Source organism: Eschrichtius robustus, chromosome 13 (genome assembly GCF_028021215.1).
Source record: "Eschrichtius robustus isolate mEscRob2 chromosome 13, mEscRob2.pri, whole genome shotgun sequence".
NCBI lineage: Eukaryota > Metazoa > Chordata > Mammalia > Artiodactyla > Eschrichtiidae > Eschrichtius > Eschrichtius robustus.
The window spans coordinates 27,547,007-27,573,014 of record NC_090836.1 but is presented as its reverse complement, the minus strand read 5'-3'; the positions used below and the strand labels follow the sequence as shown (position 1 = coordinate 27,573,014).

At 37.9% G+C, this 26,008-nt stretch overlaps 1 protein-coding gene across 9 annotated transcripts in view; it reads right to left on the bottom strand.

Moving 5' to 3' along the window:
• Positions 1 to 524: 524 nt before the first annotated feature.
• The window catches only part of BICD1 (BICD cargo adaptor 1), a 207,963-nt gene continuing 182,479 nt past the window's right edge, over positions 525 to 26,008 (bottom strand). For 2 of the 9 annotated variants that reach the window (XM_068560532.1, XM_068560537.1), the window contains exons 9-10: positions 4,184 to 4,259; positions 525 to 612 (exon numbers count right to left, since the gene is read on the bottom strand). In XM_068560532.1, the coding sequence (XP_068416633.1) occupies positions 525 to 612; positions 4,184 to 4,259 (164 nt within the window). Of the gene's footprint in view, positions 613 to 4,009; positions 4,062 to 4,181; positions 4,270 to 12,671; positions 12,681 to 26,008 lie in introns of those variants that run through there. The other 7 variants (XM_068560535.1, XM_068560538.1, XM_068560533.1 and 4 more) reach the window with 6 other exon arrangements.

Genomic DNA, 26,008 nt, shown 5'->3' with positions numbered 1-26,008 from the left:
GCCAATTCCAGATTTCAGACTAAATTAAAATCATACTTAATTGAGTAAATTATGTGTATTTTAAAATAAACGAAGTTCACCTCTCATAGAAATGATTTTTATAGACATAAATCATGTGGCAAGTAAAGTACAAAGTAAATATCAATGACCAAAAAATTAGAATCAACTTCTATAGCTGAATTTGAAGTGTAAGGAAAGATGATTTTACAATATATGTATTTTACATTGTCTGAGGTCTCTCTTAAGCTATCGAGGTAAAGCCAGCCATCTGAGATACATATTTCCTGTTTTGTTTATTTTGATTTAACTGAACTGTGACTTAGAGAAACCATAAAGTGTTTTATCACACCAGAGTCTGTGCTTTGTGTTATTCTTCCCAACTTCCTCTCATCTTCCAAAATGATGGCCATTAATTCAATCAAACATCTAACCACCGAGAAGAAAACACCCGCTGGATCTTGGGCAGTATCCTGTGTGTGGCTACAAAACGTTCACCCCAGGTATTCGTCCACGGGAGATGAAGACTAGGGGTAAGGAGGCTTGGAGAGACAGTGGAGAGGGGCGCACTGCGAGCTGGAATGTGGCTGCTCATCGGGCAGAGCTATGTCAGGACTGCAAATGAGAAACAAGCATGTCAGCCAGAAATGCATTTACAAGGGGCTAGACACAGTTGTAAGGGTTCAACAGACACATTCTTTTCACAGGACTTTTGCACAGAAAATGGCTTAAATCTAAAGCATGCCAAGACAACTGCAGATTTTAAAAAAAAAATGCCCCCAAAAAGAAAAATGAAATGCACTGGGGAAATAGTATGTGAACGCCTCCCCAGCAATCATTCTTTTCAATTTCTTCACGCAGTCTCATTCCCCTAGGTCTCTGGGTTAGTTGCAAGATTTCTTTAGATCAGTTCTTTTCGAACTTTAATGACTGCATAGCAATCACAGGGAGTGATTCTGATTCAATAGGTCTGGGGTGGGACCTGAGAATCCGCATTTCAAAGAAGTTCCTGGGGACACGGACATGCTGGACCAAGGCTTTAGAGGAGTCTACAGTTCTCTGGTAGATTCAATAGGAGAACTAATTTGCCTGTGGAAGTCTGATCTGCTCTAAGGGTTCCCCCTACCTGCTTTAGCTTGGTAGTGTAAATATGACAGAAGAGCAAGTATATAATGCAGACTTCCAAAATGACCACTTCCGAGAGCCTCCAGTTTAAATGAACACAGAGATGCTCAGGCTCATCAACATCTTGCTGAGAAGTATTGGAGAATAAGGACGTAAAATCATTGAATTTCCTAAAGTAATACTACAAAACAGATTTGGGTTCAGACCTCTTAAAATGTGACTAATAGGGGGAAAATCACACTATGGGGATTTTTTTTTTAATTGAAAAAGATTGGCATTTTTCTAAAACTCTGCTTTTTTCCTTTATACTTTGAAACTCAGTACCATAGAATAATTTCTGCCCGGAGTGTTATGTGAGAAAGCTATTCAAGGTTTATTATTGTTATTTATTAATTTAATCATAATTTTTAAAAACCTAACACTATTATTCAAGTCATTAAAAATGAGCATTAAGCAATTTTTATCTTTGGTATATTATGTATATCTCTTGAGTTTTAATACAGAATCATAATTATGTACAATACTGCTCTGCTTGGGGTCACCCTTACTTCCCAAACTCTTTGAACTGCTATAAATTTAGTTTAAATGGAGATATGCTCTTCTGCACTAGTTAGGACAACCAGTGATAAAAATGACTTTTCCTATCTATTTTAAAATGTGGTAGGTAAACATGGGAGAGCTAAAGTTTCAACACAAGGACTAAGAAAATACTGCATGGCAGGATTTTTCCTCCACCCTCCAGAAAGAGTCAGATGGCCCGGGGAATAGAGCAGCAGATAGACTTTCCCACAGACCTAACAGAGTTTCTTTCCATTAAATCTGCATGATTTAGAATGAGTTTCTTTTTAGGGGACTAAACATGTTATTCAGCATAAGTTACGGCAAGTAGCACAGGGTGGTCACATCGTACAAGAGGCGTAAGTGTTTGAAGACCCATGGAGTTCAATACTCTTCTTGATAAAGGAAGGCAAGCATTTCTGTTTGACCAGCTGAAGTGTGTAGTAACGGCTTAAACATGGGTTATAGCTCGGCCCAACACATTGTGTCGTTTCATGATAATTAAAATTTTTTTTATTATTTCAGATTTCTTAAAGTGATAGATTATAAATATTTCATATTATAGTGTTACTATTTTTAATTTGCATAAAATACAATTGCACTGTGTATATTATGTGACAGAAGCATATTTTTGGTTTACAGATTGAGGAATCACTTCTTGAATGTAAATACTGTATTTGATAAGTTCTAGTCAAATAATTTAATCATAATAATCATAATCATTTAATCATAATAAGTTCTAATAATTTAGTCAAAATGGTTCTCAAAAAAAAAAAAGCAAGGTGAAATAAATTAAACTTAAAAAGAGTCCTCATTAGCCTTTCCATTTCTTATCTAATTGAAACACTTAATACAGTAGCCTTCTCTACTCTTTGCCCAAACAAATTAGAGAGGTTATGAGAGACAGCAGATTTCTGTCTTAAGGAATGGTTAGGTACTAAGAATGGTTAGTGGTAATAACAGCTATTGAGAGCACACTGTGGCCCAGCCCTGTGTCTTGCTGAATCCTCCCAGTAGCCATTCTCTTTCTCACTTTACAAGTAAGGAAACGAAATCTTAGCCAGCGAAAGCAACTTTCCAAGATTACGCAGTTAGTAGGGGTCAGAGGTGCGATTCAAACCCAGTAATGTGACTCAAGAGCTCATTCGCTCCCTGAACTTGTTGGGTGCCTGGCACTGCCCCAGGCCCTGGGTGGGGTGGGGACACTTTGTGGAGAACAGACTGTAGGTTAAGAGCCCACGTTCTTCTGCATTACACACGTAGAATCCCACTGAAATGGGTTTGAACATTTATAATTATATTCAGTTACTTAATGACTGAAATTACTAATGGCATTTGTATGTTAATGAAGAACTTTCCTGAAGTAAAAACCTGTTGCTGGAAGTGATGGGAACAGCAGGCTGAGACATCAGTTGGAAGACACTGGCTTGGGGCCTATTTAATCACATAACTTCTCCTGCTCACTTGATGTCCCACTTAAATAGCTGGCTGCACAACCACCTCAGAGACCAAGTCATCACTGGGGCTTTGGCTGCTGCTGTGTTTCCAGGGAACACTTGTGGCTCCCCAGCTCTCAGCTCTAACCCATGACCACATGCAGCCTGCTACTGACATCTACTCCTCAGACATACATGGAAGTATGTCTGGGCCTGCCCTTACTCAACAGAAGCCTTGCCCTGGGAGAAGAGCAACAGTCATATTAAAATAAGGAGAGAACAACAAGCAGGCTATAACAGCCACAACCAGACTATAAAAACTAGACACCATCAGAGGCCAAATAACTGGAGATGAAGGATTTCAAGAAAATGATTAGGTACTGATGGGGTGCTCTGATGATGTGTGGAAGTTCGCCCGTGGAATTTACCATAAAAGTAAGTTCATAATGGATTTGCAAAGCTTTCATTGGAAAAGAAATTGTTTAGCAAACTCTCCAGTTTAGCATCCAGGGAGTATGTAGACCTGCCTTTAAAATTCTTCAGTTAATCTTACATAAAAGGCACTATCACTGCAAATATTCTTTTTTGAATGCCAATTACAAGGTTTTCTCCACCTTTCAATTTCAGTTTCATTGAGGGTACTGAGTGGACAGAAAACAGAAACACTTTCATAAAGTTGTCTTCGAACAGACATCAGATATGCTTTATATCCTTCCTAATTGTTTGCCTGGGAAATATATTCTAAGGACAAAAGACAAGCAATTCCAGGTTTTATATTTTGGACGGTAATGGAACACTGGACTAACCAAGTATTTACCCACACAGGGGAGCTGAATGCCGCCTTAGGCTACTTGCCAGTGGCCAGTAAAATGAACTCTCGCTCTCTTGCATTTTCAGTGGCACGTGTGGACTTCAGGAGTCCAGTGTGTGTCTGTGTAGCCCATATTTGAAATAAAATGTGGCAAGTATAATTATGTATAGGCAGTCACGATGTGGGAAAGGAGAGCTTGGGGGTCTATGGAACTGATGTGCAACTGGGTGGGAAGAGTGAGGACATCTGAATTTACCTGAGAGTCGGGCAGTCTTGCCCCCCGGCTAGTTGTGAGCGCTGTGGCGGTACGGAGGCAGCAGGCTGCTGACAATCTATAAGAAACTGATAAATTAGACACGTATACGAAGAGACAACAGAGCAACGTGTTAGTAACAGTAACTTAAGCAGCTGCCTGAGAGATTTAGTGAGGAATGTGCATTCACACAGAAACATCTGGATTAAGCTTTTTTTTTTCCCCCTGAATGATGCCAATAGAAAAGACAAGGCTTTTTTTCTTAATTAAATACAGTATTTAAAAATTAGTGACACAAAATTAGTCCTGAGAGTTCTCAAGTACCTTAGGACATGCGTGGCCATTCATATTTGGTATTTGGCTATATCTAAAAATAAAGGATCTATTAACATAATGAAAGATCTTCAAGTTCTGAACCTGAACATGATGGTAATTACTTGCTCAGCAGTTAGATTTGTTATTCCAAAATGGTATGCGTTGTCGGACACACGGGCATATTGTCAATCCCATAGGTACATTGAGAAAAGCATGCAATACAAACTTTTCCATGATTAATAGAGGATATTAGAGAAGGAAATCATCTTTACAGTTTTCTGAAAATAGGTTTTATTTATCAAAAGCAAGAATTGTTAAAAATCTTAGAATGTTTATTTTATATATATTAAATTGTCAGTTAACTGGGACTGACAGAGAAAGCTAACCTGAATGGGAAATCTACTTTTATTTTTGTCATTTTAAAGTCATACAATAAAGCTCACACTAGGTTGACAAAGCACTAGCTAGTAAAAGTTCAGGCTTTAGCTGATCAGTTAGTTATGTTACTCATCTACTCCAAGAAAGACCATGTGCTGGGTGTTCTAAAATAATCAAAGAGCAGTCTGTTTACTGGTATCAGGCTGATGTACTAGGATCACCTGCGAAGTTAGTTAGAAATGCATACATTATATTTCTGCAAAAAAGATTTTGCAAAAAAGTTAAAATTAGAATTAAAAATTCAATTATTCTTAAATAATTGCAGCATTTCCTCTTGCTAACCGCTTAGACTATGTATTTGCTTAGCAAACCTCTTTCCCTATATGTTATATAGGTAATATTTAAGCCAAATTATCACAAATTCTGGATTTAAAGTCGAATTAATGAGCCTCTACTGAAATTTACGTTCAAAGGCTTGAATCTAAGCATCACTTGTTCTAAAGCCAACATATTCTCTATTGTAACAAAACCTGCTTGTATAACTTCAGAATACCAAAATTCATGAAAATTGCTCATGCTTTTGTATAAGACATTGCAAACACACTAAAGTTGTCTGTGATGCAAAGTAGAATATAAGATAGGCTTGATTTAAGTTCATTCAAGAGAACATCACTGAAGACAGAGACCCTTTTATAAGGTGGTCTTTGTTGCAGAGTAACTTATTAATTATTGTTTTTTAATAGGAACAAGATCTGATTCGTTGAGTAGCTGGTGTTCAGATTATCATACTCAGTAAAAGTCTTTCAAATGTAAAAAATATTTCCATTTTCTTAGCTTTGGGGAATTCTTTCTATTTTTTCTTTAAGTCTTTGTTTTTCCATTTTGCAGCTTGATTAGCTCAATGATTCCCTTTCGTAGAAACTCAGGAGTCTTAAAGGATGAATTCCTTTATGCTCTTTTCACCTTTTTCAACAGCTGTGCTAAGGGATAATTTAGGAATTGTTGGACAAATTTAGACAACTATTTTGATGTGGCCACCAGACATATTTAAGTTAACCAGATGTGTGCTGCCCTCTTCTGTTATATTTGAGTAAATGCAATGAATGCAAATGAATGTGAACACTTGGGAATCTGGCCTGTCTTTCCTATTGCCAGGAAGGTATAAATAAAGCTGTTCTATAGCAAAGTTTTGACCTCTGTGGAATGGCAAGCCCCAGAATTAGAGTAATTAGAGTTTTTAAATGGTCTAAATTCTTTTCCATCTCTCACATTAGATTTTATTTTTCTTTTTGCTAATGCAGTCACAGATTATTGTTCATTTGAAATATGCTTTGTGATGAAATTTAGAAAACAGGTGAGCAGGACCACAATGCACTCTCTTAATGAAGTGTTTAATATGTGGTGGATATTTCTTACATTGTAGTGAATATCAGTTTTTTCCTCTTTAGAAGTTATATCACCTCTGGTTAATTATTATTTTACTTTGCATTTATTATTTATAAGTACTGCTAAGTGTTATCCTTAAATAATAAAAACAAATTCCATAGATAAGATGGTGAAAGAGTAAAAAAAAAGAAATTTGAAAAATAGCTAATCGCTCTGACTCAATTGTCTTCTAAATTCCTCTTCTGTGGTCAACAGTCTTCCAGTCATGGACTTGGCTAACCCATGTGTATTTAGCATGTACTTTGTAAAATGAAAGGGGTGGGTTGAGAGATTGAGAAAGTCCCTTCCAGCTATGAGATGCTGTGGGCTTTACATGATCTTACCTGTTCTTTGTAGGATCTACTCTGGCAGACTCATTCTTGAAGGAACTAGGCCTCATCTCATTGCTTTTGAGGGCATAAAAGATGAGAAGTATGTGACTTAAGGAGGAGGCATCTCAGAACACCAGAAGCCACTGCTGTCATCTGGGGCCACCAGAATTTGTTTCAACCATTCAGCAAGCAAGTTACTAAACTCCAATTATGTGTCTAAAACTGTGTTAGGTGGTAGAGATAAAAGGAAAACAGAAGACATGGTCCCTGGTCAATTGAGAAAGACAAGCATATTCAACAAACAAAGTGTCATGGTGATGATGATGGTGATGGTGATGATGATGAGATGTGGTGGTGGGAGCACTGAGCACTCATTCATTGCTTACCATGTGCCAGGCACTGTGCAGGCACTTACTATGCGTGCTCTCCTTTAACCTTGCTTTATTAATCCCAATTTGTGAATGAGGAAAGGGGGACCTAGGTTAAGTAACTTGCCAAAGCTCACTAAGAGGTGGAGCTGGAATTTGAATCCAGGATTGTATGATCCAAGGGCTGAATTAGATTTTAAGACACTTCACTGCAGTGCTTCCCATGATAGGAAAATGTAGGGATCTCAGAGCAGAAACAATTCACTAATCTAAGTAGTCAGGAAATGCTTCCTGGAGGTTGTGACATCTAGGTTGTACACCTAGAAAACAAATGAGCAAATAGCAAAAGAACTTCTTAGTAACTATAAACTCTTTATGGCCTCCACTAATAATAATAAAATATTTTATAAAATTAAAGTATTTACTTGAAATGCTCAGAACTGAATTAGATAACACTGTACATTTATATTATAAGGTCATAGGCCTGAGAAATGTCACGGAACTCAAGAGATTGTTAGTGCCTCAAGGGCAGAGGTGAATAAGGGATATTATTGTTTAACACATCTATATGTCCTGGTATACACAGGAACTTATTTGACATTCCTCCCTAAACAAAGACCTCCAGTAGAAAGGAACGTAGAAAAGGGGAGAAAGAAGGAAGGAAATTATCTGGTGAATCAACATGATGTAATTTCTCCTAGGAACTTCATATTAGTTTTAAGTCTCAGCAACACTCTGGAGTTGTTATTTGCACTATTCCTATCATGAGGAAAATAAGTATTTTTGATCTATGGGACTATATTAAAATCTCATGTATTCTGAGACTATTTTTTTCTTTGACATTTTTCATGACCTCTCCCACCAAAAACAAATACAGAACTTGGCATCACAGTACAGTCTCCGCAAACATTCATTGATTAAGTGAATACATGATCACCAGCTAAGAAGTGGCAGAGCAAAGATTTAAAGTTAAACTTTTCCGAAGCTAAGGCCTATTTTCTACTCACTACCCTGTTTGTCTCTCGAATTGACGCCAGCTACCTCTAGAAAATATCAGACAAATATTGTCAAAGAAACATAAGAACTTCATCAGACAGTTGACCGTAATTTGAAGGCAACTAGTCACCTCAAAAACACAAAGCAAGATAAAAGGTGCAGGAATGGGGATAATATCCAGTTTCTATAAAGAGGTGGCTGAAATTAATGAATTTCATTGGCAGGAAGAGAAAGTCTTGTCATATGGTTTTCCCTCAGGCATCTACTATTTTTAAACTTTTCGATGCAATTTAGAAAACTCACCCATTTTCTAAAAGTCAGTGCCTTAGTGACTCCATGGGGCCCCGGGTGACTGATTGGGATGGGAGGGAGAGCCTCATGACGGGGGAGCCGGGAACACATCTATGTTTTTGGCTCCACACATGGCTCAGATGGCAGTGGAGGGAATTGATGAGGACAGTGTGCTGTTGCAGGGGTGGCTTCCTTGGTGCCCAGATGTTCCGAGGGGGGCAGAGCAGCAGCTCTTTGTGGCCAACAGTCTTCTACAGAATGGCCTGCGCCCCAGCCCCTGGTTTTCCTGACTTGAGAACTCATGCATCCTAACCATTTCGTGATGTCTTATTTTCCATACCACATTTCCTTCCTTCATGACCATAAACTCCATCAAGTGCTTCACATTTTCCCATGAAAACGATTTCTGTCCCCCCGAGTTTTCCTCAGGCCAAATAATCCAAGTTCTTCCTCACAGGACATGATTTCAACCTCCCACACCCTCATCTTTGCTCTCTGACCATGCTCCAGTTTGTGTACAACCTTCTAAAAATGAGGTGCTCAGAGAGGAAACCATGAGTGATAAGATGTGACAGCTGGACAGGGGTGGCAGAGTCCTGCTCATCTGAGACATCCTGATTCTATTAAAAGAGCAGAAGCCTGCGTGGCATTTTCAGGCAGCCACATCACACTGCTATCTCATATGGGCTTACTTTGTTTAAAGACGGTGCTGTCAAGTCATGTTTCCTCCATCCTATACTTACGGTGTCTGGAATTTCAATGCAATATTTTATATACTTTTAATGTTATGTTAATCTCTAATATGTTTCACCTCTTCCTACCTGATGCATCTTTTAGATTCTATTCTGTCATCTACCATACTAACTTCCTCTTCCTTTTATTTTCTCTCTCAAGTCAGAAAATGTGATAATCATGACCTTGATTCTTCTCAACTCTAAGCAGGCCAAGGGTTGAAATAAATAAATATGTTTTAATGTAAGGAAACCCACTGGAAAAGGAATACAGAAGCACGAATTCTAACTGAAAATCTGTACTCGAATTTCAGCAGATTTTCTTTTGGGTAAAAATCATTTTAGAGTGAAGTTAAAGTAGTCAAATCAGTCTTGGAAAAAACCAAATTGACAATAGAATGTGAAATTTGAGTAATTACGTTAGTAGAAAATATACATTTTTATGTACTATGCACTGAGGTGGAGACAGAAAAATTGCATAACATTTTTTGGTTTCCCAACTCAGGAATTCTGAATATTTGTGGATAATAGCACAAAGGTGCTCTCCACAACTAATTACTGACATACTTATGCACACACTCAGGTCTTAAGTGAGGGTTTTACACAGTAATTCATGGGACTGGATAATGGGTACATCACAATTTCCTTCCACTTGCCAACGATGCTTCTGCAGCAATTTTTTTATGGTCTCTTTGCCTTCCTCATTATTCTCTATTCTCTCTCTTCTGTGCTCTTCAACTTTCCTCCATGTCAGCATAAGATTTATGTCCATCAGAGAGATCTTAATATTTAGATCCCTGCTCCACCAACCAGTAGCTGAGTGACATTGAAGAAGTGACTTCACCATTCTGAGTCTCAGCTTTTCTGTTAAGTGAGGACATTAAATATAAATCTTGCAGATCAGGTGAGAGGATGCTTGTGAAAGCATCCTCTTTCACATCCATGAACAGGAACTGGTCATCGATAAGACATGAGTGCTAAAGGGAGGAGTCAAGATGACCTTGAGATTTTCAGCTTCAAGAAACAAAGTCCTTGCCATTAGCAACAATAAATTAAAAAGACCAAATAGACCATATAATAAGATCATTTCAACAAGTCTTTGCTCCTATTATTACGTTCATCTAAAATGCTTTTCTCTTCTCTTGGAGTATTCAGAACTAACAAGTTTCAGTCTTTACTCCTGACCACCCAAGAAGGAAGCGTCTGCTTCCCCTAAACTCAGTTAGCACTTATCTCATCTCCTTCAGCATTTCTTGTACACAGCTTTTGACCACTGCATCCCTTGCAGTGTATCTAAATTCCTCAGTCATGCTATGCAGTTGACAGCAGAGAGGACACTGCCTTATAATTCTTTGTTTCCCCACAGTAGCTTCTTTCAGAAATTTGCATGTGATACAAAAAAACCTGCTAATATACTGACTTTGCCTTCCCTAAAGGATCATTAGACTTGTTTATTAGTTACATTATTAATATCATTGTGTGATGGATCCACTTGAGGAAGAAAGAGTACAATTTAGACATTCCTGTCATCATAACAATATCTTCCTAACAAAAGGAATAAGAAAGAGAAAATACTCTCTGATAAAGATTTTAAAGCTAATTTAGTGATATCAGGTGATTGATTATTCTTCGATAATTTTAAGACTTTGATGTATAAATCTTGAAGATAGTTATAATTGCCATTATTTAAAATATGCCAAATAACATCAATACTAAATTATTCCTCACTAAATCTACAAAATGACTAATAGTGTGTTAGTGAATTAACAGAAAAGTTAATGGAAAGAAGCATCAAAATACATTCTCCTCGCAGTAATAACTTGAACACTTAAGTAGTCCTATGGATGCCTATACACATAAACTGAAAAAACAGACATATACAGTAGAGAATTTAAGAAAAAAATAAGAAAAATTTTAAGATAGGAACATTATATACAGAAAAGTAATGAGATAGAAACATTTCCATGAATATAAACAGTAGTTAGGAAAAGCTGAAATATTTTCAAAAACGTAATGATGAATTTAATGGTACATTGGCACTAGTAAAAATGGATAGCTGTGAAAAACTTTTAGCATTTTATAATCAAACACATAGAGTTGGCTATCTCATCCCTTTTTGACAAACATATCACATGAGTTTCTCTGAAAGTACCCACAGATAAGACAGTAACAATTTCCAGCTACTCGAGGGTGTAATCTGCTAATTCATGTCACCAGACACTTCAGAATTAACTTTACATCAGTGTTTAACACAGCAAATCCCATTATTTATTTATACCCTTTATAGTCAGAGACAATCATTATTCATTAAAAATTTCCAGGGAACGATGCAGACAGAATTGTTGAAACACATAAAAAAATTTCAGTATAGACAATGCAAAAATATGACTTGGTGACAAATCTTTAAAAACATCTGGCTCTGCCTTCATATAAATGACAACTGTGCATAGTTTATCATACTTTGGGGACAAGCATTAAAACTGTCTTCAACAATGTAGAATCAGAGCATGTCTTGCTAAGGAGCGGGAGCATTTTTAGACTTTTCAGTGATTATAGATTAGACAAAAACTTTCACCCAGCTTTCCATTTGCTGTCCTGAGGAATATCATATGACTAGCTAATAAAACAAAACAATATTAAAAAATCTATATTTATTTCAAACCTTGCAAAAGAGAAATATAAAAATATCCTGCAGTATTGTCAACTTTCTGCTTCTGGACAACTTACAATTAAACCATGAGCATGTGTGTAATTAACAGCCTATGTAGGAAGACATGGAAGATACAGGGGAAGAGGGTAATTAAATACAGTGGCACCAAGAGGTAAAAGTACATTTTGTTGCCAGATTCTTACACCAATTAAGTACTTTTTAGAAAATAACGTTTTGTTCTGAAATGACCTTCCCAAGAACAATGTCAGCTGGCACAAAGTTAACTCAGGATGGTATGATGGTCTGTTCTCATTAAACAATGTCAATAATAGCATGTATTAGATGAAGACCAGCTATACCTTTGAATGTCAGAATTAATTCATCATCAAAAAGAAATGAAAGAGAAATAAGTTAAACTACAAACAAGAACCTGCTAAAAAGATCAAGTGAAAATACATCCCAAACAAGAAAAATATTTGAGACACCACTCAGTGAAATGTGTTTGATTTGCTTATTTAATATATATATATATATATATAGTCATTTCAAAAAAAATCAAAACTAGAAAATATTCTGAGAGGTTCAGGGTATCCTCTTCTGTAAAGCGATGGATCTGAAAATTATAGACTATCACCAATGTCAGTTGTTTCTTGGCTTTTTTTTTTTTTTTAAGAAAAGAAGAAATACTTATAACATGTAATCCATATTTTGGGGAGGGGGGACAACTCAGAAACCCCAAAACTAAACCAAAGTTCCTCACAAGAAAATTAAACCATACGTATAACTTGGTTAAAGGAAAAGCAATATATTTAAATATTAAATATTTTTAAAATACAAGTTTACAGAAGGTGCTTATTCAGTTCTCAAAGAAAAGAATAAAGATTTACAATAACAAGCTTCCTAATGTAAAAGTATTTGATTTGTAGAAATTTAATTGAAGCAAAGCTCTTCAGAAATAAATCTATTAAAGAAAATAAGGTTCACTCAGGTTTATAGCCAACTTACCTCTTTTTGCTTTTGATGTCAAGTAGTGCATAAAAAGAGAAAAAAATTTATGTTTAACTGATTCTACTGTCATAATGGCTTATTCCATAAATACCTATTCAGAGTAAATGACTCTAGTATACTTTTTTTGTTGTTCTTTGTTTGTTTGTTTTTTGTTTTTACAGGATCCTATGAATAGAGGTGGAGCTGGGACTTCCTGGAAAGCCAGAAATAGGTATTTAACATGAACTAAGCAGCATCCATATAGGGTACCTCTTCCTACTCTAAATTTCTAATTTCAGTTCTTACGACCCAAACTGATCATAGACTGATTTTCCATTGCTAATAAGACAAAATCTTAAGTGCAATGAAGAATTGGGAGGTAAGGTTCAGTTTAGAGCAAAAATGTAGTTGATGGACAGCATCAGAGCAGCAAAAAAGTCCTTAACATGAGGAAAGTATATCTTCTTCAACTAAAAAAAGTACGAATTTTATATCCACCAAAAGCAGGTTTAATTAAAATGACTGTCCTGCTCTAAATCATTATCTTGCAAAGTAAATGTATATATTTTCATATAAAATTTTAAATCATATAAATGCAAATATTTGAAGTTATATTAGTTTCTTGTAAATAATTATTTTAAGAGTAACAATCTAATCTAGTCCAACTCTCGAGAATATTCACTGACAACTGCGGTCACGTTGAGAGGCCCAGCTCAAGAAGCAGTCCCCAAAAAGGAGACGATTTGTGAACTGGACACACTAAACTGACATAAAAATAATGTATACACCAAAAAAAAAAAAAAAAAAAAAAAACATAAAGGAAGGAAGGAAGGGAGGGAGGGAGGGAGGGAGGGAGAAAATCTCCAGAGTCCAGTAATGAACATAGCCAAAACAAACTTGGCTTTTACATATACAGTTCACAAAAACTTTAAATTTGTGATATGGAGAGCATATCAATGACTTTTTTTTTGGCTGAGAGGTGACAATGAAATTAATGGTTATATGACATCTTTATGACTTTACTTTTTTAGTAAACAATAGAAAGCAATAAAGTCAGCCATTTTGAGTCTTGCTTTTTTTTTTCCTGTCATACCTTTCAGGCATAATACACTGGGAAACAGCCAAGAAAATCAAACAAGCATCAACAGATGACTAAAGAGAAGGATGTGTGGAAGAAGGGACACACAGCTGTGCAAGAAGAAAACAAGAGGGTGGCAGGATGCTTCATTGCTGTGTAATGAGTACAGTGCACTGTGAATCCTTCTGGTTGATTAGCTGTATAGGTTCAACGCCTAGGTCACTTTAAGTAGTCTAGGTATAAGTGTAAGGAACTACATTTTCACTACATAATTTAAAACAAAGGAATAGGAAGTAGCAAGCGTAGGCTTTCTGTGAGCATCAGAATTACTCATCATTGGCACCATGCTCCTAGCCAGAACTTGGCTGCTCCTTCAGACCCTGCCCAACTCGTTAACAGCTCAGGAGAGCCACTGAAGCCAGGTTTAGCGTGTACAAAGGCCACCCCCAAACTGTTAATATGCCTCAGAAGAGTCTGGTTGGCTGCCATGTTGATGGGTACCAGAGCAGCATTTCTCAATTAAATCAGTGGCTCCCATATCCAATGTAATGATATAGGTATACTTTTAGAAATTGAACCTCATCGGTTTGGGGAAGGAAAGCAAAGTATTAGCACACTGCAAGAATTCAGCGTGAATTCTGGGACTCTGCTCTTTCCTGACTTGTATAGTCAGTTTATAACACATAGACACTTTAAATTGTCCAAAAAAAAGTTTGCTCTGTTTATTAGATAATGGGAATTTTACTTTTTCTTGATGGAAACTATACTATACGGTGCTGAGATATTTTAAATTTATTTATTTATTTATTTATTTATTTATTTATTTATTTATTTGTGGCTGTATTGGGTCTTCATTTCTGTGCGAGGGCTTTCTCTAGTTGTGGCAAGTGGGGGCCACTCTTCATCGCGGTGCGCGGGCCTCTCACTATCGCGGCCTCTCTTGTTGCGGAGCACAGGCTCCAGACGCGCAGGCTCAGTAGTTGTGGCTCACGGGCCCAGCTGCTCCGCGGCACGCGGGATCCTCCCAGACCAGGGCCCGAACCCGCGTCCCCCGCACCGGCAGGCAGACTCTCAACCACTGCGCCACCAGGGAGGCCCAGATATTTTAATATATTTACTTACAAGTGTATTTAGAAACATGGATTGTACACAGTGAACTCCAGTCCCACTCATGGAGAGAATAATTTGTATTCGTTGAATCAGAGAGACTCAGAGTTGAGAGAGCTCCTTCAGTATTCCTTCACTATAGCTGTCCACATGTCCTTATAAAGGCAGAGGAGAGCCTACAGTTGTTAACCTCAAGATTGGCTTCCCCAGGTATCTACTGTGGCTTTTTAAATTATGTTTTTCTTAGTATTCCTTGTAGATAAAAGACGTCCCTTTGAAAGCTGCAGTTTGAATATAACATCCCAGGGAATGCTTATAATCAGAGCATTTTTATAATAGAGGTCGTTATGTAGTTACAGTGAGGACAAACAGTAGAATTCAACAGACTAGTGCCAGCAAGTTGGATTAAATAGTGTGAGGAGCATAGCATAGCTGATGGCCATTTCCCCTGGAATACAATGAGGGAGAGCCCCCAGCTGCCCATCACAACAGAGTACTAAACCTCTTCTTTGCATGGGGAGGCTTTGGGATCTGAAGGCAGGGCCATGCCAAGGGCAGACGGTTGTAGCACCTTACTCCCTGGCACAAAGGATACCAAAGAAACTAAGGGTTAAGTGCTGTAGGTAAGTAATTGACTGCAGTTTGGTGGAATAAAGGCTGTTCCCTGACTTGAGGGTGGGGAGCATGAACAGGTAGAAGATGGTGAGATAACGTGCAATTTTAAAATTCAGTGTTCGGACTAGTTTGTCTTATGGTGGCAGAGGTTGGTCACTTCAGTGAGTCTGAATCAGAAGCTATGATCTAGGTGCCTGACTCTTTCGAGTTTTCTACCTGCCTTTCAATACTTTTTAGTGAGCCAGAAGTATCATTTGGGCAGGGTCAAGGGAGGAAGGTAGTTATTGCCTGCAACGTTCTGCGCCTTCTGTGTGTCTCAGCCCACCTGTGCCTCCCCATCATCCCTCCAGACTCAACCCCCTTCTGGAGGCCTCTCTCTTCACCACATGGGTGGACTCTGGTGGACACAAGCATGATGTGATCACTTTTGCCCTAAATATGTAACAATTAGGAACATCAAATAAGTATATTTTCTTTCACTTAATGGATATATTAGAGAAAGATTGTAGTTTTTTTTCCTTGAGGATTTTAATTTAAAAATTTTAATTTCCATGGGTTTATTAAAATTTTAATAAAACTTAAAAGACTTTAAAGCATAGTTATACTAAAAGAGTTATATGACATAGTTATATTAAAAGAGTCAACATGGATTGAAAATATAATCTAATTTAATAAGCACATTACTTCTGCAGTGTTGGTTTTCATGTTGATCCCTCAGTAATTAAATAATTCCATCATTTTATCATAGTCTATTGTGCTTACAATGCTCAGGTTTTGAATATGAAATCTTTTAAGAAAATGCAAGTTCTGGATAGTATACCTGACAGAGGAGGGAGTAGAAGACAAACCCAAAGATAAAACAAAATAAAGATGCTGATAGAACCGTGGTCATTAAATGTTCCATTAATCATTGCATTATTTATTGAGTGGCTCCAATCTATACTGTGGAATGGTTTACTTAGTATTGTCTTTATCTTTTCTTTTATCCTGGAAATGGGAAAACACACAGAACCCACCTTGGAAGAGTCTGATGTGTTTTCAGTCTATATATGGTGTCATTAAACTCTGCCATTTAAATTGGCAGGATGAATTGTAAACATTTTCCAGGTGCTCCGCTCCCTGCTTTGAATAAATAACATAGACTTTTTACAAGCTTGATTACACCAATTAAAAAAAAAATTAAGTTGTTTTATTATTTTAAGAATATTTAAGAAATATGGTTTCCTGGGATATCTAAACAATAGGAATTAAATTCTTATACTGGCAAGGAGACCTAGTAAACAAATAAAGGAGATGTATAGAGAAAGGTATGCAAACATTTAATATGTATCTATAATATTTAAAAGAATATTGCTACCAGAGACAGACAAAGCAGAATCAATTTGTAATAGCAAACATTTGGTCCAATGTTTCATTTTAAAAGAAAACCTAAACATGTGTCACCTTAAATCTTATTTTTAAATTAGATGTTAATGATTAGATTTATGTGCAGAAATTATATCCAGTTAAAACCATTGGTAAGTGAGAAGGTCTAGAACTGCACTGTCCAATACAGTAGCTACCAGCCAAATCTGGCTATTGGGCACTTGCAGTATGGCTAGTTCAGACTGAGATGTGCTGTCAGTGCAAAATACACACTGAATTTCAAAGACTAAGAAGAACAGATGCAAAATCTCATTAATAATTGCTTCTACTAATTGCATGTTGCAATCATAATATTATGGACATGTGTTAAATAAAATGTATTATTAAAATTAAGTTTATCTGTTTCTTTTTACTTTTTCTCATATGGTTACTAGATAATTTAAAATTACATATGTGGCTCATATCATCTTTCTATTGAATAGCTCTGGTCTAGATGGTGAAACATTCTTGTAGCTGTCATTTTATTGTTTGACAAGATATATGTCAATTCTGCACATAAAGACATTTCAAGCTTTCTTAAAGAGTTCAAGTATATCTTCTTTCTCCTCCAAACGTTTAGTTAAAAATAAACAAAAAGATGAATATTAATATAAAAAGGAAAAAAAAGCCAAGATATATTAAGTGACAAAAAAATAGCATGCATAATGATGTTTGTGGCTGTGCCAGTGTTACTGTTAATACATATATAAATACATATATGTGACTATATATGCATATGTTTATATATATTTGCTTGTATATGTACAGAGTGTTTCTGAAAGGATACCCAAGCTTGGCTGGGCACAGTTGTGGCAGAGAGAACTACTTTCTATTTGTATACCCTTTTGTACCTTTTGAATTTTGAACAATCATTATCTATCGGAAAATATACTTAAAAAATATTAAGTATACTTATTACTTTCTCTTATTCCTTTTTATATGCATATATAATCATATATGCTTAAAAAGGAATAAGAGGGCTTCCCTGGTGGCGCACTGGTTAAGAATCCGCCTGCCAATGCAGGGGACACGGGTTCGAACCCTGGTCTGGGAAGATCCCACATGCCGCGGAGCAACTAAACCCGTGCGCCACAACTACTGAAGCCTGCACGCCTACAGCCTGTGCGCCACAACTACTGAGCCTGTGCTCTAGAGCCCACGAGCCACAGCTACTGAAGCCTGCGCGCCTAGAGTCTGTGCTCCTTAACAAGAGAAGCCACCACAATGAGAAGCCCGTGCACCGCAACGAAGAGTAGCCTCCACTTGCCACAACTAGAGAAAGCCCACACACAGCAATGAAGACCCAACACAGCCAAAAATAAATAAATAAATAAATAAATACATACATACATACATACATACATACATACATACATACATACATACATACAATTAAAAAAAAAAAAGAATAAGAGAAAGTAATAAGTAAGGAAAGCCTATATATTTATATGCAACATTTTGGTCTGTATTACATGGGTTCATAAATTTTGCCCTCTAAAGTGAATATTTTCAGGGGAATTCCCCACCAGTCCAAGGGTTAGGACTCCATGCTTCCACTGCAGGGGGCACAGGTTTGATCCCGGTCGGGGAACTAAGGTCCCACAAGCCACGGGGCGTGGCCAAAGAAAAGTGAATATTTTCTTATAATTGCCTTGATTTTTAGGCATAATATATTAAAACAACCAAACAAAGAAACTTCAAATGATACATATGCTGCTTATATTAAATAGTAAGAGAAATGACTAACTCATTTGAAAATTTTCCAAATGCAATTGTTATATATAGATTTTATTACATCACCTACTTTAAACTACATTGGAAATGCACTATAATTCTGTATATCGGAAGAACTGCATATAGAGATGATAAACCACAATAAAGCTGTATATTTTGAATAACTGTAGAAAATTTGGACTAATTACCAATTATCCAACAAACTGAGGGCATACTATGTGCCAGGTACAGTGTAAGATCCTGGGGATTAAAAGAGGCAAGGTTTCTGCCCAAAAGCTTACAGACTCATAGAAAAATCTGATTTTAAGACAAATTGTGACTGTACTGTCTGTAGTGAGGAGTAGAGGACGAAGCAGCTAATTCTACCCAGTGGAGACAAGGGATCAGAAAACTCTTTATAATTTTTGTGCATTTATGCACATGATGGTAAAGCTGGTATATATGAGACATCTAGCTTAAAACTTTTGCAAAAGAAAACAAGGAAGGGAAAAAAATCTTAAAATTCCAAAATATTTTTACATGAAACTAGTTATCTGGGTGAAAATCAAAACACTCAGCTAAACTGGAGGACATTTGATATTTATCTAACCAAAGCAAATACGGAGCTATTTGAAAAAAAATGAGATAAATTCCTGTATTTCTCAGTTTTCAATTAGGTATCTGTCATTACAGAGATGGACAGAATCTAAAGGAGAGATATAGCTCTCAGATGACATTCTTCGCACATTCCAACCCAAGATCATTCTATACTAAAAGACTTCCTGTAAAAATGGAATTGCTACTTGAAGAAACACTGAAAGAATTGAAACAAAATTTAAGGGTGTTGCACATTTCCACTGTAAAATGAATTGTTTTAGCAGATTCCAAACTAAGGGCAACATGCTCTAGCATGAGAAAATGCTCAAGCCTTCCTCTGCTGGGGAAAACTCTGTAGAAGCTATGTTAAAAGCAAATACAACCCTAAATGATTACAAGTTTCAACAGAATGCTGTTCACTCCTACCATTTCAAGAATTGAATCCTGTGGAAAAAGAAAGTATGTGGGGAAGTGGAACACACAAAAATGGAGAAGCCTCTATAGGAAAAAACACACTTTAGGCAAAAAACCACTGAGGCGGTTAGTTCAGGAAGTCAGCTCAATTAGCATTTACCGAGCTCCTTCCACAGACAAACCACGGGAGGATGAAGAAGCACAGGCAGTTAGAGCAGGATGTGTGTGTGTACACAGGACACGCTGGCTTTTGCGTAGAGCTGAACTACTTTGCTTTCAGACACTTGTAAACATTCATATTCCTCACAGTTTTGATTCCGAGTCTCCACCACCTCTCATTTCACATTTCATTAGACTCTGTAGTTGCTTCTTTACCTCAGGTGTTACTGTAAGCAGTTAGGGGCAGGGGGTTCCAGGAGAAAGAGAACCAGGCATGGCTTTCTTGACTTAAGAGAAGTCATTTTTGCCCTAAGCCATTTTATAATCTAAGCCTGGCCTTGAACAGTTCTCAATAATCTTAAGGGAACAAAAGAATGCAGAAACATTGCCTGTTATCAGGCAAGAGAAGTAACAATAGCAAACATAATATATCAGCTGTAAAAACTCCCAGTTTTGCTTGAATGGTAAAGATTAGCATGAAGTGCTCAACCACCAGATCAACTGGAACCTAAGGGACGATGATGTTGACCTTTTCTGACCCTCCTGACTTCAATCAACTAAAGCTTGGACTCAACCAAGCCCCTTCATGAATACACTTCTTGTTAAAACTTCCCCAATTTTGCTGTTTGGGGAGACACTGCTCTGGGAAAGATCCCCGGTGTTTTCCTTACTTGCGGCAAGTAATAAATCCTTCCTCCTCCCAGTCTTTGGCTTGGTTGTGTCTTTTGGCTGGACACCCACCAAGAGGTGAACCCAGTTTTTCGGGTAACATTACCTACATCTAATCCATTCTCCACCTTGCTGTCAGGGTGATCTTATATACTAAAAATCTGCTCTTCTTCTTAAAACTGTTACCTGTGCCCTTGGAATAAAGTCTGCTCTCACGAACCCGGCCCTCTGTTTTCAAGTCCCTGCCTGCCTTTCCAGTGTCATTTTCCATCACTCCCAAGTCCTGCTCCAGTTTCTAGCCCCAAGCTCATGGCCTTTGTGCAAGGTGACCTCCTTTCCTATAAGGCTTTTCTCATTACCCACACCTGCACCCCTACCGGTAGCAGGGAAGAGCTATATCGGACTCCATGTTGGATCTGTTTCTTTGACTTTAACCTTTGCTTTTCATTGCTTTTGTTATTATAATCATACATAATGGTCTGCCTCAGGGAACCCTGCCCCTCTGCCCGAATGTTAAACTAAAGTGCCTTAGTTCAGCTCACAGGGAGCCAATCTGACCCTGCCCACCTGTGAATGGCTGCAGAAAAGAAGAAATTTTGCAAGATAAATGGCCTTTTTACCTTACTTCCTCACCTCCTCCCCCTCTCTGTTCTATAAAAGAAACTGGCATCCAAACCCCGGTAAGATGGTTTTTTGGGGACCCTAGTCTTCCATCTTCTTGGTCTGCCAGCTTTCCGAATAAGGTCGTTATTCCTTGCCTCAACACCTCGTCTCCCAATTTATTAGCCTGTTGTGTAGTGAGCAGAGCAAGCAGAGCGAACTTGGACTCAGTAACAAATTTGGCTTAGCCTGCCAGGAGCCTTGCTGCTCGCGGCTAGCTGGCCCTGGTCACGGAATACTGGGGCAAGGTCATAGCAGCTGCCGGGACCATTTGTCCTGAGGATCTTTCCTTCAAAACTCCCTGAAACAGCACTGGTTACCCCAGCGTTTGGCAGTTGAAGCAAGGAACCGACAAACTTCTATGAGTTGACAGGCTCGATGTTGGAGGGTAAGTCGCTCTGGCGTGCACACCGGGAACATATTACCCCCCCCCCTCAATTTGGGCTTTTCCTTTACGGGACAAGTCAGTCTGTTTGGTTGGGGTACCCTGTTGGAGAGGGGAATTGTCATTGGATGATTTTGGTAACCGGTTTGTTGGGTTTGGTTTTGGTTTTGGTTCTGTGTGCATCAACGTTGGAATTTGTTTGTGCCTTTTGTGTTGGAATTTGCGTCTTTTGTGTTTTGGTGTTATCAAACTTATAAAAATGGGAAATACTCCATCTATCCCAAAGGAGAGCCCTTTGGGGCATATATTAGATAACTGGGTAAAACACAGCCGTGAGCCTATGACTAAGAAAGACACATATACTATTGTAATAGGGTGTGGACCCAATATATGTTAGGATCAGAAGAGCGATGGCCCCTGAATGGCTCACTCTGTGGTGGCCCCCAAACTGTAAGCTTATTCAGCTTTCTGCTTTCCGGAGAACTGCTTGTCTCTTTCTTGGTATGCACTCCTGACGCCGCGGTATTGAGCGTAAAAAAGGAAAATGGCTTGCGGCCAGTTTCGTTCCAGGTGCCTGCTCTGGATCTAAGAGCCCCTGGTTGTTCCCCAGAAGAAGGACGTGCTGCCCTAAGGGGGAAGTCTGTATCTCCAGAGAATGGCCCATAAAGCATGCTGATGCATAGATAGTGGCGACAGAATTATGTGGAAAACAAGGTTTACTGATTTATTGTCTGCTATTCGTTCCGTACTAAACCTATGTATACATTCATGCTCTTTGAATAAACTTGCCTTGCAACCATCAGTTGTCTTGGCCCTTCTGATCCCATACTGGTGCTTTTCAGTTCCTTACCCCTCACCGCCAGGAACTTCTAGCTTTCTGCAGCCGGTCTGTGGCATCACTCAATTATTATACGATCTCGCAGTAGAAGTGTTTTGCAAAAGAACAGGGAAAAGAGATGAGACTCCATATGTAGAAGCACTTATGCTATTGCATCAGGAGGAAAAGGAGTCAGAGGACTGCCACCTTATGGTGCAGCGATCTAAAAGGAAACCCAAAGGGGAACCTGTTCTACAAGGGGAAGAGGGAGAAAATGAGAATGGTGACATGGTACTCAAAACCTAAACCCCCCTCTGGCTCACACAGCTTCCCCACTGGCCAAGCAGGCTGCACCAGCAGTTGTTCCAACTGCCCCCATGCCACCAACATACTCACTCCTTTCACTGCCTCCTGTTTCCCCTACCCACAGGGCTCGAATAAAATTTTCTGTGTTAACACCCGAGGCACAGGGACCTGGTTTAGTATCACCATCTAAGACCCAACAGGGCACCCAATTTGGACTGGTAGCCACTTCCACAGAAGGGCAATTTCCCTTGTGCTGACATCCTGTAAGTGGCCAGGGTACTCCCTTAGACTTGAGGCGTCTGATTCTAATTTCCCCTCAGGAGCCCCGGATAACTTTGACAGTGGCGAGCAAGTTGGTTGGCTTTCTAATAGATACGGGTGCCACATATTCTGTGGTAAACACCAAGGTGGCACAGAAAACATCTCAGTCTATCTGGGTCACGGGAGTTTCTGGAGAAGTACAAAACCATTCGTTCTTAAACGTCTAGAATGCCAACTAGGGAACCTCACCCTGAAACATAGCTTCTTATATATGCCAGAGTGTCCAATACCCCTTTTGGGACAAGATCTCCTTTGTAAATTAAATGCTCAAGTAACTTTTTTGCCAGAACAGCTTGACATCAGGGTCCCACTGGAGCCTACAAATGGTGCCCCTGGCAACCCCAGAGAAGGAAACAAAGTCATCCTAGGAGAAACTTGCCTGTATCTTTGAGATGCAAATGTCCCATTTGGTCTTCTCAGGAACCCTCATCTCTGCCATCTTTTTAAAATGCAAATTTTGAAAAGAGGGTAAAGTAATTTAGAAATTGACTTGTCAAGGATAAATAGAAGTCCTAAGTGTCTTTTAAGATTTAGCCATATAGACAAGGGAGCTTGATTTGTTCCATCTGCCAGAAACCCAACTTTAATCCAAACTCTGTTGTAAACTGATGGGTTTTACATGGCTGTACCTGACTCAGGGCTGAAATTTTGAAATGAGAACCATGAGGTCTCTCTGTTTGTGTGTTTGTGTGTGTCTTTGTCTTTGGATAACATTGCTGAGGTTAACTTGTAAATGAGCTCTATTTAATTGGCTTAAAGTAAGCGCTTACAAATCAAACAATTCTAAATACAAGAGAAATTAAGCTAAGTGAATTTCAGGTTCATGTGAACTGAGAAATATTCAGTATTAAATTAATACCTGATATTGTTTAAGTTTATTGATCTAATTAATGTAGACATGTCTTTAGAGTCATCAACATTAAGTATAATACTTTCACTGCACCTAGGTTTAATAGAAGTTAAATGAAATCTTATTATATCTGTTGCAAATTGGTCAGCAAGAAAAATAACTTGATATGATTAAACTTTAAAGTAAATGTAATGAGAAAAGAGCTTTTAGGTAAACTCTATAAGAATAATTATGTTCTAAAAATAATCTAAGATAGTCTCTCCAGGTTTTGGTAACTATTACTTGCCTCTTGGTTTTCACTAGAAATCAAAGTTTTTAAGAGTCAGGGATTCTAATTTATAATTAAAGCTACTGAAAATAATAAAACATTTCAGTATGGTAGAATGTGTGTTTTCAGTTAAGGTATGAGGAATGGAATTACCTTTTACTGAGAAAGTTTTATATATGGTCAGGATTAACTAAATTTATTAATTTATTTATAAATTTATTTATTTATTTTTGGCTCTGTTGGGTTTTCATTGCTGTGCGCAGGCTTTCTCTAGTTGCGGTGAGCAGGGGCTACTCTTCGTTGTGGTGCACGGGCTTCTCATTGCGGTGGCTTCTCTTGTTGCGGAGCACGGGCTCTAGGTGTGAGAGCTTCAGTAGTTGTGGCACGCGGGCTCAGTAGTTGTGGCGCACGGGCTTAGTTGCTCCACAGCATGTGGGATCTTCCCGGACCAGGGCTCAAACCCATGTCCCCTGCATTGGCAGGGGGATTCTTAACCACTGTGCCACCAGGCAAGCCCAGGATTAACTAAATTTAAATTGAAGTTAACTAAGTAAATGGATTTTGTTAAGTAAGCTAATACAAGACTGGAATTTGATCTCTTTCTCTCTGTTAGAAGTGCTCCTTTTTGATAACAGATTGTATGAGTTTCTGTCCCCTTAGGTGACCTGTATTTGTTTTCTTTTAATCATTTTCTGACTTTGGTTAAATGAATAAGTATTGTTTCACAGTGACCTATGATCCTGTTGTGTTTTAAAAGCTTTTTGATATTTTTAACAAGCTTCCCCAATATCAAAATCTGACTAAGCTTTTTAGCCTCCAGCTGACTCTGGGATACTTGAAAAGAACATCTCTGAGACATCTCGGAGAGGAATGTCAAACTAAGTTTATTTGGTATGTTAAATTACTTCAAAAATATTGTCAAGTGATTGGAGATGAACTTTAGGTTATAGTGCATGGATAGATGTCATTAATATAGATATTCCAAAATGTATATGGAATCCCTAACTTCCGATATATCCTGATATGTTATCAGTCATAACTCTAGTTATTCTAAAATGTTATGTGTCACAGAAATATCCAAGTTTCCTGCTAATTGCATTGTATTCCAATCTTTAACCAGGCTATTTTAAGTTTTGTCCTGATGTTTTTACAAAATGAAGATTTTCAAGAAGACTCATAAAAAGGAACTTTTTAACAATTAGTTTCTGATAGCCTTTAGATAATATCACTGGACTGGGTAACAAATGACAAACCTAATAGAAAACCTGATTACTTCATCCAGATCAACAGGAATTAATTACATGGGACTGAATGAACTGGTACATATGATTTATAACTTTATGACTTTGGAAAATATACTGGCTTTAATCTTTGTTTTTCAGAAAAAAAACCTTTTCTCTTATGCTATGACCTACAACAAGTTGATAAAGTATGCCTTTGTAAACAAAGATGAAACATTTATCTTTTTCTCTCTACCTGGTTGATCCTGCCAGTAGCATATGCTTGTCTCAAAGATTAAGCTGTGCGTACATGGCCAGTACAGTGAAACTGCAAATGGCTCATTAAATCAGTTATGGTTCCTTTGGTCGCTAATTCTTGCAACTGGATTACAACTAGTTATACTAATCATTGTTTTAATGTGTTCTTTGTTTCCAAATTGTTTGTGCTTTGTGTCTCCCTGCTGCACTATGTCTCTGTCAGTGTTACCAGCTGCATTTACTTATATTCTGTCTATTTTATAAGATTGCTGTCTCTTACAGTACCCAGTGTGTAACCAGGCCTCCAACAAAACCTCTATGGCTAAACATCTTGAGGAAATAGACCACATTTATAACATAAAATAATTATAATAGTGTGATTCTAGGAATGGGTAGAAGCAACAAGGGAAAATGTCTCCTGGATCATAATTAGACAGAGGATCTGGAGAATCTTTAATTATCAATAGGGCCTAATCCAAAAATTAGCACCTGGAGTGGCATATCAAGAATTTTC